Source organism: Tamandua tetradactyla, chromosome 6 (genome assembly GCF_023851605.1).
Source record: "Tamandua tetradactyla isolate mTamTet1 chromosome 6, mTamTet1.pri, whole genome shotgun sequence".
NCBI classification, from domain to species: domain Eukaryota; kingdom Metazoa; phylum Chordata; class Mammalia; order Pilosa; family Myrmecophagidae; genus Tamandua; species Tamandua tetradactyla.
The window spans coordinates 23290628-23303495 of NC_135332.1; the positions used below are offsets into that span (position 1 = coordinate 23290628).

The 12868-nt window shown below is 54.3% G+C and overlaps 1 protein-coding gene across 7 annotated transcripts; it reads left to right on the forward strand.

Annotated features, from left to right (window-relative positions):
• The first annotated feature begins 5397 nt into the window (after window positions 1-5397).
• On the forward strand, window positions 5398-12824 carry ATXN7L3 (ataxin 7 like 3). 7 transcript variants are annotated; one of them, XM_077164188.1, is made up of 13 exons: window positions 5398-5452; window positions 6819-6929; window positions 7227-7359; window positions 7525-7696; window positions 7894-7991; window positions 8176-8198; window positions 8499-8565; window positions 8719-8804; window positions 9141-9209; window positions 9481-9524; window positions 9794-9865; window positions 9950-10107; window positions 10218-12824. In XM_077164188.1, the coding sequence occupies exons 2-13, from the start codon at window positions 6879-6881 to the stop codon at window positions 10364-10366; spliced, it is 1122 nt and encodes a 373-aa protein (XP_077020303.1). In that variant the 5' UTR covers window positions 5398-5452; window positions 6819-6878; the 3' UTR covers window positions 10367-12824. The 7 variants fall into 7 exon arrangements, with proteins under 7 accessions (XP_077020303.1, XP_077020302.1, XP_077020304.1 ...); XM_077164187.1 differs by lacking the exon at window positions 5398-5452 and adding an exon at window positions 5581-6150; XM_077164189.1 differs by lacking the exon at window positions 5398-5452 and adding an exon at window positions 5581-5882.
• The last annotated feature ends 44 nt before the right edge of the window (window positions 12825-12868 follow it).

Below are 12868 nucleotides of genomic sequence, written 5' to 3' on the forward strand. Positions count from 1 at the left end.
AGTCCCAGAATGCTGATTGGGTTCTCCCAATGGTGGCCAGAGACAATCTCTGCTTCTCCTTGGAACTTGGTGCTGGGGTGGGGTGGGGTGAAGGAGGGACACACCCCACTCATACGCCCCTCTCTGTCCTGATCCTGGAATTAGGTACAGGATTTAGGTTCTAATTTTTCCCATGCATCAGCCCCTGCAAGGAACCCCATTTCCCTGGTTGAATGCCCCTGTGCTGTTGTGATTTAGTGGAATGTGTTTTCATTTAAAGACAACTATGAACAGGGCGCTTTTTCCCCCCTTGTTTTAAAAATTGAAAAATTCTTACAGTACGAACAGGGCTGTGGGGTTGGGGGTGTTGGTGCTGTAAGAGGTCACTCTGAGTGCATTTTGGCACTGGGATGGGATGGCTGGGGTAGGAGGACCCCCGCTTCCCCCTTTTTTCTAATATTTAAGGAGTGTTTTGTAGGTTTCAACAACCACCACAACTTGAATTTGTATTATGGGAGGTGGGAGGGAGTGACTTAGAGGTGTCTGCCTAAGCTTAAGGCCAACTGTGGAAGTTTTGTTTTCCTTTTTTTTTTTTTTTTTTTGTACAATAAAGTGAAAAAGGTTTGACTGTTGTCTGATCACTGGGATGAATGAAGGTGGGGCAGAGCTTGTTTGCCCCCTCTTTCCAGAACCATCTTCCCCTTTGGGCTAACAGTTCCTCTTCCTGAAGACTTCATAGGCGGCCTACTTTCAGATAGTTCTGTGCTACTGTTCCTGCAGTTTTTCAATTCAGTTTGTTCACCTTGGCTTGTTAGACCACTAAGGACTGAGAAGTTGGAAAACAGATGCCTTATTTTCCACCAAGGGCACTCTTGAAAAACTGGGGGTGATGTGCCACTAGCGTCAGAACTTCACCCTGGTTGCACGAAGCCTTGCGTAGGATTTTTCACGGACGATTGGGAGCATCTCAACCACAAGCTCCACTCAGGGTTAGGGATGACCTTCCTAACTCCACCCAGACCTCTGATGGGAAATGGGCTGGGCTGGGATGACGTGCTCTCTGTGATTAACAAAGACAGTCTGCCCTGAGCAGTCCTTGGCTGGGTTCCTGGACTCACCAAGGGTTGAAGACCCAGGCCCTGTCCAAGAGCTCTCCCTGGACCCTGCAACCCTCTCCTATCCTTTGCCAAACTTCTGAAAAGCTTATTGTCCCTTATGGCCTCTCATTTCCTCACCTCCCACTCACCGCTCCCCTGAGATGATTCTCTCAGGTCAGTAACATGTTCATCATTACATCCAGTGGACACTTGTCTGTCTCTTGCTTTCTCGGTCTACTCTGTTCGTGGAGGCTCCTCCTCCTCATTCTATCCTAGGTTTCTCCCTGGATCTCTGATTATCACCCATATGCAGAGGTGGTATTTACAGAGATTTTTCTAAGTTATAGACCTGTGTAAACGTGTGTGATTCCTCAGGGATGTCTTGCAGGTACCTGAACCCCCAAGACAAACTGATTACCAACCATCTAGTTATTCAATCTAGAAACCAGGGTATCACCCTTGATTCATCTTTCCTTCCTTCACCTTCACATTTAATTGATCACCTAGACTTGACCACCCTAAGCCGCTCTCCTATCTGTCCTCCACCGCTACCATCTCCACCCTATTCAAAGCCACTACCATTCTTCAACTTCTGCAAAGACCCTCTAAAACTTTCTGCTTGCAGTTTTGCCCCCTACAGTCCATTCTACACACAACGTTGTCTTTGAAAAACAAATCTGATTATTTACTCCAGTACTTAAAGTGATTCCCATTATTCTTGGTATAAAAATCAAAAGTCTTACAATCACCCTACAAGGCCTGGGCCCTACTACCCTTTTCCCACTTCCTCTCACCCCACTCTTCCCATCACTTGCAATGCAATTTGTTTTCTGTTCCTCAAACATGCCTGCCACAGAGCCTTTGCAATTGCTGTTTCCCTCCCCAGAATGCTATTCCCCAGACCCTTCACTTAGCTGTTTTTCTTATCCGTCAGCCCTCAGCTCAAATGTCACCTCTACAGACGGTCTTCCCTGACCACACTCTCTCAAGAGGCCTCCCCAGACATCTCAATGTTTATGTATTTGTTCACTTGTTTATTGTCTTTCTCCCCAAGTAAAAGATACCTTATTTACTTGTTCATTACAGCAACCCCAGCAAATAAACCTGGCCAGCATACAGTAGATATTCAAGAAACATTTGTTGGATGAGTGAATACATACAGCCCACAAGGCCGTGGGGGATTTGTTGCCTCTACTGGTTTCTCTGCCCCAGCTCTAGCCACACTAGCCTTCCATGTTTTCCATGCCTCAGATATATCACGTTCCCTTCCAGGGCCTTCACACATGCTTTTCCCTCTGACTGGAATTTCTTTTTCACCTGTCTGGCTAATTCAGGGTTCTACTTAAAGGCCACTTCCTGAAGAGCATCCTGACCCTGACTTAAGAGGTGTGTTTCCCTAGCAGCTTGGATGCCTTCACACTCAGACTTGTTTGTCCAACATCAGGTTTTGCTGCGTTATAAGCTCCAATATGACTTGGGAAGTTGAGCTTTGCCTGTTGCTATAACCCCAGGGCCTAACTCGGAGCCAGGCACACAATTCGATCCTTGGTGTTTATTGACTGGTGCTGAGGGTACCAGGCATGTGTCCAAAGAGGTTACCACCATATAACAGCCCAGGCTGAGTGCTGAATGAATACTATAGCCCAGCTGTAGAGGAGGCTGGTGAGAGGATGGCCATGGCTGAGATGTGAGAAAGGACTCAGGTAAACAGGGGTAGCCATGGTGGCTTCCTGGATACCTGCAAATTCCTTAAGGCAAGATGTATCTAAGGGGGTCTATGGAACAGATCAGTATCACTAGAGCAGAGAATTCCTGAAACAGGATGGGCGGTAAGGCTGGAAAGGAAGGCCAAGGCCACCTTGAGTAGTATCTTGAAGGCCAAGCCACTCCTTTCCTTCAGACCCATGTTCAATCATCTTCTGAAACTCTCGACCAGCTGGTCCCACAGTTACCCCAACATACCTTAAACTGAATTTGTCTTTCTCCTGTACTTTCATATCATCTCCTTGGAATAGCCTACCCTAGTTAGAGGCATCTTCAGGTCCTCCTCCTCCTTTACACAGTACACCTCAATAAATAAGGAAACCCTACTGCTTCTATGCTATCCTCCATAACCACGACCAGAGTGATCAACTTAAAATGCAAGCCTGGTCAAATAGTTCCTCTTGATGACTCCTCATTGTCTATGGGGTCAAAGACCAAACTCCTCAGCACACCCCAAGACCTGTGTGATCTTGCCTGTCCAACTCTTCTGCCTCCGTCCCGCATTCCTATGTTCCAACAAGTCTCTAGCCTGATCCATACTTTGGAAGCTTGCTGTTTGGGGTGCCCAGTGTCTACCTTACCTGTGTTGACCTGGTTCACTTCACTAGCCAGCTCAATCATCTCCTGGTACAAAACGCTTTCCCTGACCAACTCTATTCTTTTATCATTCCATCCCTCACCTGACCACCTCTGAATTCTATGCATCTTTTTTTATCACACTTTTTGAACCTATTTTCCTACAGTTCTGTCTACACCACAAGACTGTGAACTTCTTGAGGAACCACAACTCTTATTACATCTTTGTATCCCAGCACTTGGAACACCCAAGAATTAATAGCTAACATTTACTGAGCACTTACTAAGAGTTTCACATGCAGTGACTCTTTAATTCTCACAGCCTAATGACCTGGGCATTATCATTACACCCGCTGACAAGGGAGGAAACTGAGGCACTGAGAGCTCATTTGCCCACGTACATACTATAAGGACAGATTTAAATTCAAGTGTGACTTGTGGTCTTAACTACTTTGGAATATTGCCTCAATAAGTGTTTGCTTTAGACTATAAGAGCCAATGATGGTCCCAAATTACGTGATTTAAGACTTTCCTCCCTTAACCTTATCTCCGGAAGGGAGAGGGCTATCACACACCATTTCAGGACACCAGCCCCAGAGAGTAACCGCGATGGAAGCGCCAGTCCAGGCACCTACTGCATCTGGGAAGGGCCCTTTCCTCCTGAAAGTAAAGGGGGGCTGTGAGGGCATGCGAATATGGGCACACCCGGGGCGTACCACTGGGTGGGGGGGAAGAGTCTGGGCACGCCAGGCAGGCTGAGAGGTGGGGGTCCAGCGTGGGTTCCGGAAGCAGGAAAGGCGAGCAGGTGTGGGAGCTAAATTAGGAAGAGAGCGGGGAGGGCTCTCAGTTCTGAAAGGCCCAGCTCGGTCACAGTCCTCAGCGGAGAACCTTAATCTCAGGCGCTGGGTTCGCAACGTGGGGTGGGCTGATATCCGCCCAAAAACGGGTGGACTGGAAGTTCCGAAGATTCCCTTTGGCTTCAAGGATTTTCTGCCCTGAGGACCTTAAATACACCCTGCTTTAACTCTGGCTTCTCACAGAAGCGGCTGCATGCCTCGGGATAAATGCCGTGTTGGGGGTGAAAGAGCCGGGAACCCCGAGGAAAGGGCGGGGGAGCCCGGGCCGGAAGACGTCCCAGGCTCGGTTGGGAGCCGGCGCTCTCTTTCGACGCCACCCGCCGCCCCGCCCCCGAGCCGGCCGGGACGGCACAACGTCTCCGCCCGCAGCGCACCGCGCACCTCACCTTGAACGCCGCTCCACCCACCGCCATCCCATTGGGCCGCCCGGGCCGAAGCGGCACGGTGATTGGCCGGGACGTCCCAAGAAAGCCCCGCCCCTCCCCGCCCCCGTCCCCGTCCGCCGGTACTTTGGACGGCGGCGTGGCGCCCCTCCTTCCCGCCCGGTCCCCGCCCCCTAGAGCAAATGCTGCCGAGCTGCGGCCGCGGGGCAGATGCACGCGCTCGGGCCCTTCTAGCAGGCGCGAGCAGTCGCTGGGCGCGCGAAAGCGAAAGAAGGAAGAGGAAGGCAGGGCGGGGGCGGGGTGTTGAGGAGGGGCGGGAGGAGGAAGAGGAGGAGGTTGGAGCGCGTTCGCGCTTGGCTTCACGCCCGCGCGGAGGGAGGGGGAGAGGGGCGCGCGCGCGCACACTCGCGCTCTCGCTTGCTCCATCCATCCATCCTCCGGTCGCGGCACGCGCGCGCACTCCGGGCTCGCGCCGCACCCCCCGCCCGGGAGAGGCGGGCTGGAGTGGGGGGCGGGGGGAGGGGCGCGCGGACGGCGCGCGGACTGCGCGCGGGCGGGGTGAGGTGAGGAGGAGGAGGCGGCGACGGGACGAGAAGGGAGGGGAAGGGGCCATGGCCGCCCGGTGAGGCGGCGAGGCGGGGGGGCGGCCCGACCCCCCGGCCCCGGGCCCTGGGCCCCGGGGAGACGCGAGGACGGACCGACGGACATGGGGCTCCGGAGCAGCCGCCGCCGCCGCCGCCGCCGGAGGACGCGGCCCTGAGAGGCCGCCGGGCCCCGGCGCGGCCCCCCGGGCGGGGTGAGTACGGGACGGAGACGGGGACGGGGGAGGGGCCTGTGGGGGGCGGGGCCCGAGGCGGGGCTTGGGCCCCCTCCCCCCAGGTCTGGGTCAGCGCCCCTTCCCCTCCCCCCGGGCCGACGCGGAAACGCCCGGCTTCACCCGGCTTCCCGGCCCGGCTGGGGCCCCCTGCTCTCCCCCTGTCCGGGTCCCCCTTGGGCGGGGCAGGGCCGGCCGGGGAGGGGGCGCGGGGCCTTTGTTAGGGAGCCAGGCCCCAGCCCCCGGGACAATAGAGACACCCTCCCGGACTCCTCTCCCCGGCCGGCCGGGGCTGTCGGCAGGCGGGGAAGGAGAGGGGCCGGGACGCGTCCCACTCTATCTACTCTCTGGGGGTCGGTCTGTCCCGGACCGGCGCCGATCTCCAGCGGCTCGGCCCTCCTCCCCCCAGTCGGTATGATGCAGCAGCAGTGCCGCAGGGACGAGGGAAGAGTCGAGGCCCGGCCTCCTGCCCTCTTTAGTACCCCTTTCTCATTTGTCAGTCCCCACCCCACTCTAGGCCGGCAGCTCCTCAAACTCGTACCCACTGTTCAGAGGGGCTCCGAACCGTGGGCACTGTTTCTGAATCCTTTGGTGGGGGTTCATGGACTTTGGGGGCTCTTAGAGAGACTTCCGGGCTGGTCCTGAGAGAGAGAGAGGGTGGTTATCTAAAAGAAGAACAGGTAAGGGGAGTGCCCGCTCCTGGCATGCCATCCTACCGGGCTACCCCCTCTTGCTCACAGTGGCTAGAAATGTCCCCTTAGCTCTGGGTTCCATGGGCTCTGCTCCTCTGCTTCTCCTCCTGTAGCGGCAGACTGATGTTAAGGAAGGCAGAGTGGGGTGAAGGTTGTAGGGTCCTAGGGCCATTCCTACTTCTGGTAGCAGTACCCCCCCAAGTGGACATCCTGGCTGAAAGCAGAGGTGACTCTGAAAAGAGCCTTTAGGGAAGGGGGGGAGACTGTATTTAGGAGTCTATGCAGTTTTTTTGCCACACCCTGTGGGTTTGCTTTGAGGCCTCAGAGTTCCTTCTCCTCCCCCTGCTGCATTGCACCATGGGTATTGAAGAGGGGTTTGAGTTTTGGGGACCTGGGGTGAGCTGCTGCCTCCTATAGACTCAGACTCTGATTGGCAGTAGATAGAGTCCAGGGTCTGAGTTCAGCCCTGAGAAGAGCTAGGCCACCTTTGCTTTCCCAGGCCCTGGAGGACCATCCAGACTTATTGAACCCAGGCCTTGGGGAGAGGAAAATTGTGATGCCAGGATTAAGCTCTGGGCAGCGAGGCAGGGAGGGGAGGTGGCAGTCTTCAGAGGTGCCTTGGACTCATACCAATACCCCCACCCCCATGTGTGCAGCCGTGTTGCCGCCCGCTGTGCTATGAGCAGTCAGAGCGCCGTCTCCACAAGAGTTTACAAATGAAAATGGAGGAAATGTCTTTGTCTGGCCTGGATAACAGCAAACTAGAGGTGAGGGCTCCCCCACGTGTGCCTCTAGTTCTTTCTCTTGATGTCTCTACGTCGCTGTATCTGGCAACCACTCCAAAGAGAAATTTGGGTAGTTAGCCTTGTTCCTTAAAGGGAATAGCCAGCCAGAAAGGCCCAAGGATCCGGGAAGAAGAAAGAACACAAAGTCAAGATGGGGGAAATGGCAAACAAAGCATTTTTGGCCAGAATGATGTGGCAGGAGATTTAGTTGATGAGAGCTGCTATCAGTCCAGGGGCCTGTGACTCTTGTGACCATGAATGTTCTCCCTTGGGGCCCAGGCCATCGCTCAGGAGATATACGCGGACCTGGTGGAGGATTCTTGTTTGGGATTCTGCTTTGAGGTACACCGGGCTGTCAAGTGTGGCTACTTCTTCCTGGACGACACGGATCCTGATAGCATGAAGGATTTTGGTGAGCTTCAGGGTCGAAGGAGACAAATCTAGCCCTGCCCTGGGAGTACCTAGAGATTCCTTCTCTGGATTCTGTACCAGATGTAGAGCCATGGGGTCACAGGGGTGGGGACAAGAAGTGAGGGCCCCCTGCTTGCCCTGATCACCACGCCTCTCCTGTCCCCAGAGATCGTGGACCAGCCGGGGTTGGACATCTTTGGACAGGTTTTCAACCAGTGGAAGAGCAAGGAGTGTGTTTGCCCCAATTGCAGCCGCAGCATTGCCGCCTCCCGCTTTGCTCCCCACCTGGAGAAGTGTCTGGGAATGGGTCGGAACAGCAGCCGCATCGCCAACCGCCGGTGAGGGCTCCTTCCCCAGTTAGGACCAGAGCTACTGCTCCTCTTTTGCTGCCTGCACCATGGTGTAATCGCCTGGGGTATTTGTAGGGTACACAGGGTGGGTTGTAATTGGCCCCAGGTGCTCCACAATACCTCTGAAGATTGGGGGCTCAGAGGAGTGCCATTCTTGACCTCTTTCCCTTCCCTACCTTTGGCAGGATTGCCAATAGCAACAATATGAACAAGTCTGAGAGTGACCAAGAGGATAACGATGACATCAATGACAACGACTGGTCCTATGGCTCGGAGAAGAAAGGTGTTTGGGGATTTTGGGAAACTTGGTGGACATTAGGGTGAGGTAGGCAAGCAGGAGTTGGACATACAGTGGTCACAAGTTATCTTGAATGATGGGAGGAGAGTGTAGTTTTGGATTTTTCTTCACCTAGTTTTAGATTGGAAATTTAAAGTAACCCTGCTCTTTATCCTATTGTCCCACACAGCCAAGAAGAGAAAATCAGATAAGGTGAGAGCTGTGGCAAGCATGGGAGATATATGGGCAAAGGACAGATTCCCTGCCCCTTTGGGCAGGAAGTCCTTGGGTTTCTTGACTCGAGTTTGAAGGTTATCAGGGGCCTCTGTGGGTTTGGGGATGAGGGTATCTGTAGAGGGCAGAAGGGCAACAGAGGCCTTGGGAGAATTGGGGAGGGAATAGGGTAGATAGTCATGGGGGAGGAAGAGTAGGAATATGAGGATGTTTCTTTGTCAAATCTTTTTTCCTTCCCTGGGCTCTCGGCTCCCCCTTATCGTTGCCCTTTCCCCAAAGCTATGGTATCTCCCATTCCAGAACCCCAATTCCCCTCGAAGATCCAAGTCTTTAAAACACAAAAATGGTAAGTGGGGGCTAGAACAGCGGGAGTGCTTCAAGTTATGTTTTCTGGGACTTGTTGCTGATGGATGGAGGTGGGAGTTTGGGGGGACAGGGGGTATTGAGGGAGGGCCTGTGATCCTTCTGTCACCCCCACTTCCTCTCTGGTTATTTTCAGGGTTCTCTGTCTGTACCTCTGCATCAAACACCCTTCCCCTTCTTTTTTCTTCTTCAGGGGAACTTAGCAATTCGGATCCTTTTAAGGTGAGTAGAGGCTGCTCCTCTTACTTTCCCTCTCATTTTCCTTTTTATGAGTTGGTTGGGATTCAGACAAGTGGGGAAGTAAAGTCTTGATTGTAGGAACAGAATGCTTACAGCCAAAAACACTAGGTGGGGTTGCTTGGGTCTTACATGCTTTTGTTCTTTCTGGGTCCCTGTGCAGGTGGGATGGAAGGAATCACTTGGAAAACTGATAAGACAGTCTTGAGCCCTTCCCACATAGTCTCTTTCTTTCATCCCTTTCCAATCCTCTACTTCTATCCTTTTTTTTTATCTGCCTCTTCTCTAACCTGTAACTCTGTACCTCTGGTTCTCTCTCAGTATAACAACTCCACTGGGATCAGCTATGAGACCCTGGGGCCGGAGGAGCTACGTAGCCTGCTCACCACGGTGAGGAACCAGGGAAGGGGAGGTCCTTGGGAATGAGTTGGAGCCAGAGGCAATGGTCAAGGCCCTGCAGGAAGCTGGTGACACAGCAATCAGGGTTATATAGTTCTTTCTCTAGAATGTTTCCTGGCCAGTAGTGGTCTGGGACCATCTGCTCTGGACATCTTGGGGCATTTCTGCTTGTGCAGTCTCTAGCCTCTGTACAGAAGGGATTACCTAGTATCTAGAGTAGGTTCCCATCCATCCCTCTTTTCAGCTTATATTCCTCTTCCAGCAATGTGGGGTGATTTCTGAACACACCAAGAAGATGTGCACAAGGTGAGCACAGCACCTAGGAAGGGAGCCAAGGGCCTTCTGCACGCTCCTCCTGGGCATGGTATGGGAGCACCCCTGGACTTGAGCCATGGGGCTCCCTCTGTACCCCTCCCCTCCTTTAATGGCCAGGCTTTCGGCCACAGTGTGGGGGCTCTTTCTTCATCCCTTCCCTGTGTCCATCCCTCCTTCCTCTGCTGAGGGGAGGGGCTTCACCTGGGTTCCTCAGACACTCACCTGCCTTTTTGGGGGTCTGATAGTTCTCTCCCCACCAGGTCCTTGCGCTGCCCCCAGCACACAGATGAGCAGCGGCGAGCAGTGCGGATTTATTTCCTCGGGCCCTCGGCGTAAGTGACTCTCTGAGAAGGGTGGTGGTTTGTGGGATGATGATCAGGATCCCGAAAATCTTTTTTGGCCCTTCCCCTTTCCAGCATCCTTCCGGAGGTCGAGAGCTCCCTGGATAATGACAGCTTTGACATGACTGACAGCCAGGCCCTCATCAGCCGGCTTCAGTGGGATGGCTCCTCTGATCTCTCACCATCTGATTCAGGCTCCTCCAAGACGAGTGAGAATCAGGGATGGGGTCTAGGTATGTGTTAGAATTGGAGCCCAGGGCATCTGTGCCCCAGGGGTGGGGCCTTCCTCTCCTGCCACAACCCTATCCTCTGAGTCTCATTCCTTGTACTTCTTTCTCTTCAGGTACCAACAGCACCGAGTCACGGAAAACCAAGAAAAAGAAATCCCATCTGAGCCTGGTAGGGACTGCCTCCAGCCTAGGCTCCAACAAGAAGAAGAAGCCAAAGCCACCGGCACCCCCGACGCCCAGCATTTATGATGACATCAACTGACTTGGGTGCAAGGGATAGCCTTTGGCTGAGCAGAGCCCTCTCTCCCGACCCCCACCCAGGTGGCATAGCCTGGCAAATGGACGGCTACTGGGGGTTTGGGCTTGGGAAGCTTGGTGGGCCAGGCGGGCAGAGGATTCAATTATGCACCCCTGGGGGGTGGCAGGGTCCTCTGCAATGGAGCATGACCCCTTGGCGTACAGGACTCAGACCTGGACATATTATGCCTTGGACATAAGTTTCGTGGGGAGGCGGTTTTCCTATTTATTCTGTGAGTTACTGGATGTCCAGCTAGGCCAGGGGCCTGGCCTGGGCACTGTGCCAGGGCACTGCCTGCCCCCCACCCCAGGAACTGGACTAAGCCCTGCTGAGGGGTACTGTGGCCACCCGGGAGGCTGTGGGTTGGAAGCTGAGCCTGGAGGGGGCCTCCCCCAGCTGCCCTCAGCAATGTGAATGGGTCCGGTGCTTGGAGCTGAGGGGCAGGGCTGGCCTGTGTCCTGTCTGTGTGCAGAATCTTATCAAATGCCCCCATTCCCAGGGGTAGGCAGGTACAGAATGCTGTCTGCTGAGGTAGGCATCCAGAACTGCCACCGCCTTCCCTGCCCCTTAGAGGGGCAGCCCCTTCCCCTCAGTCCCCATGGGCCTCCATGGCAGCAGGAGCTGTCCTTTTGTTGGGTGCCAGGAAAGGGCCTTTCAGCCTCTGCAGCTTCAAGGAATGGGGAAGGGAAAGGTAGGAAGAGGGAGCAGTATATCAAAATTACTCCCCCCTACCTTTCCTCCCTGACCCAGAGCTGGTGAGGAGTGGGGCCCCAAGGTGAGAGGGAACGGTGCTGCTTTATTTGAAATGTTTTCTTACCTCATTCCCTGCCCCAGGAAGGGGCCCAGCCTCACCCTCCTGGGGTGGCCCCATGTTCCTCCTGCCTCCCCTGTTCCACTGCCCTACTGGGGCAGCCCAAGTTCCCAGCTGCTGCTTGCCACCCTGTCTTTCACCTTGACCAGCTTTGATTCCTCTCTCAGTGCTCCTGCCTCTGAAGCCTGCCCCGTTTCCCCTTCTTTGGCTGCTTTTAAGTTATTTATTCTGTACTTGTGGTTCAGGGCTCTGAGGAAAATCCTGATCTTGTGCCTCCCTCCCTTTGCTAGGAGCAGGGTGGGAAGAGAGGGTGGTCTCTGCTCTGGGTTGTCAGTGGAGTGGGAAGGGGCATCATGCCAGTGTGCCCACCTGCCTGGTCTACATCCTGAGATGTACTCTTCTGCCTCTATGCGGGCACTGCCACTCTCAGGAGCCGAGCTGGAGCACCGCAGTCCGGTGCTGGGAGCAGAGCTGACTGACACAGGGATGGAGTTGACCCTGAGCCATGTTCTCTGGCACTTGCTGGTTGTGTCCCCTGCCCTCCTCCCAGGAGGAACCATCCCACATTTGGGTAGCCAGTACCCAGGACTGGTTGGACTGATTTGGGTTAGGGACCCTAGAGGGTTAAGGGAACAACAGAGATAGGGCTACAAGACCCTGTCTTGAACCCCAATGTCCCCCTAGGGTGGTTCTGATTGTGGCTGATGCTTGGTTACAGATTGGTTTTTAACCCAAGAATTGTGATTATTTTTTAAAAAGCCGAACAGCTTTTTGGCAGGAGTTAGAATAAACCTGGGGCCTGGGCTCCTCTGTTCTTGACCCTCCACACCCTTCTCCCTCTAAGGGGAAGTCAGAGGGAAAGGAGGATCTCAGCAAGCCTCCAGCCTGCTTCCAAATGAAGTCTTGGGAGTAGGCTGAAGGTGAAGGGAGGAAGGCCAACGGCCATTCTCCTTTCTGAGGCAGCTTCAGCTCAGGCCCTAATTCACCCTTTCTCCTCTGGCCTCTCTCTTTTCCCCCTTCTGATTGGAGGAGGAAGAAGTGGGAAGTAGTTTGGGAACTGGTTTGTCCACTTGTACTTCCTCATTGTTCCTTGGCCCACCCTCAGGGCAGAGCCCCCTGCCCAGGCTGGGTAAGAGGTGGGCTTGGTCCAGCAGGGATCCTGAGGGAACACACCCCTTTCCTTTTGGGGAGAGTACTCTCCCCACCACCCACCATGTAGTTGAACAGGGGCTAGGAGCTCCCCACTCCCCTCCTTAACAGCAGGCTGTGGGTTTCAATTCCCATCCTTCCCACCCCAGCTAGGTGTTATCCACCCTGTATCCTATCATGTGTCCGAGTGTGTGTGGGGGGGTTCTGTACTAATTTCCATGGCCGGTGGCTTTTCCTTCCATGCATCACTCCCCCCCGCATGCCCAGGGGCCACCCGCCTGGCATTACCGCATGCTGGGGTCATTGGGGGAGGGGGGTGGGGCTCACGCTGTCCTGTGGTCTTTGAGATTTTTATTTTTGCATATGTAATCCATCCTGTACAGGTAGCTAACTTTGTAAACGCTGTGTATTCCCCCTGCCCCCATGGCTGCTGGTGTAAATAAACTGCATCTCCCGTTGGTAGCCTGGCCTACCTACCCTCATTGCCATGTTGCTGAGAAGAGCAA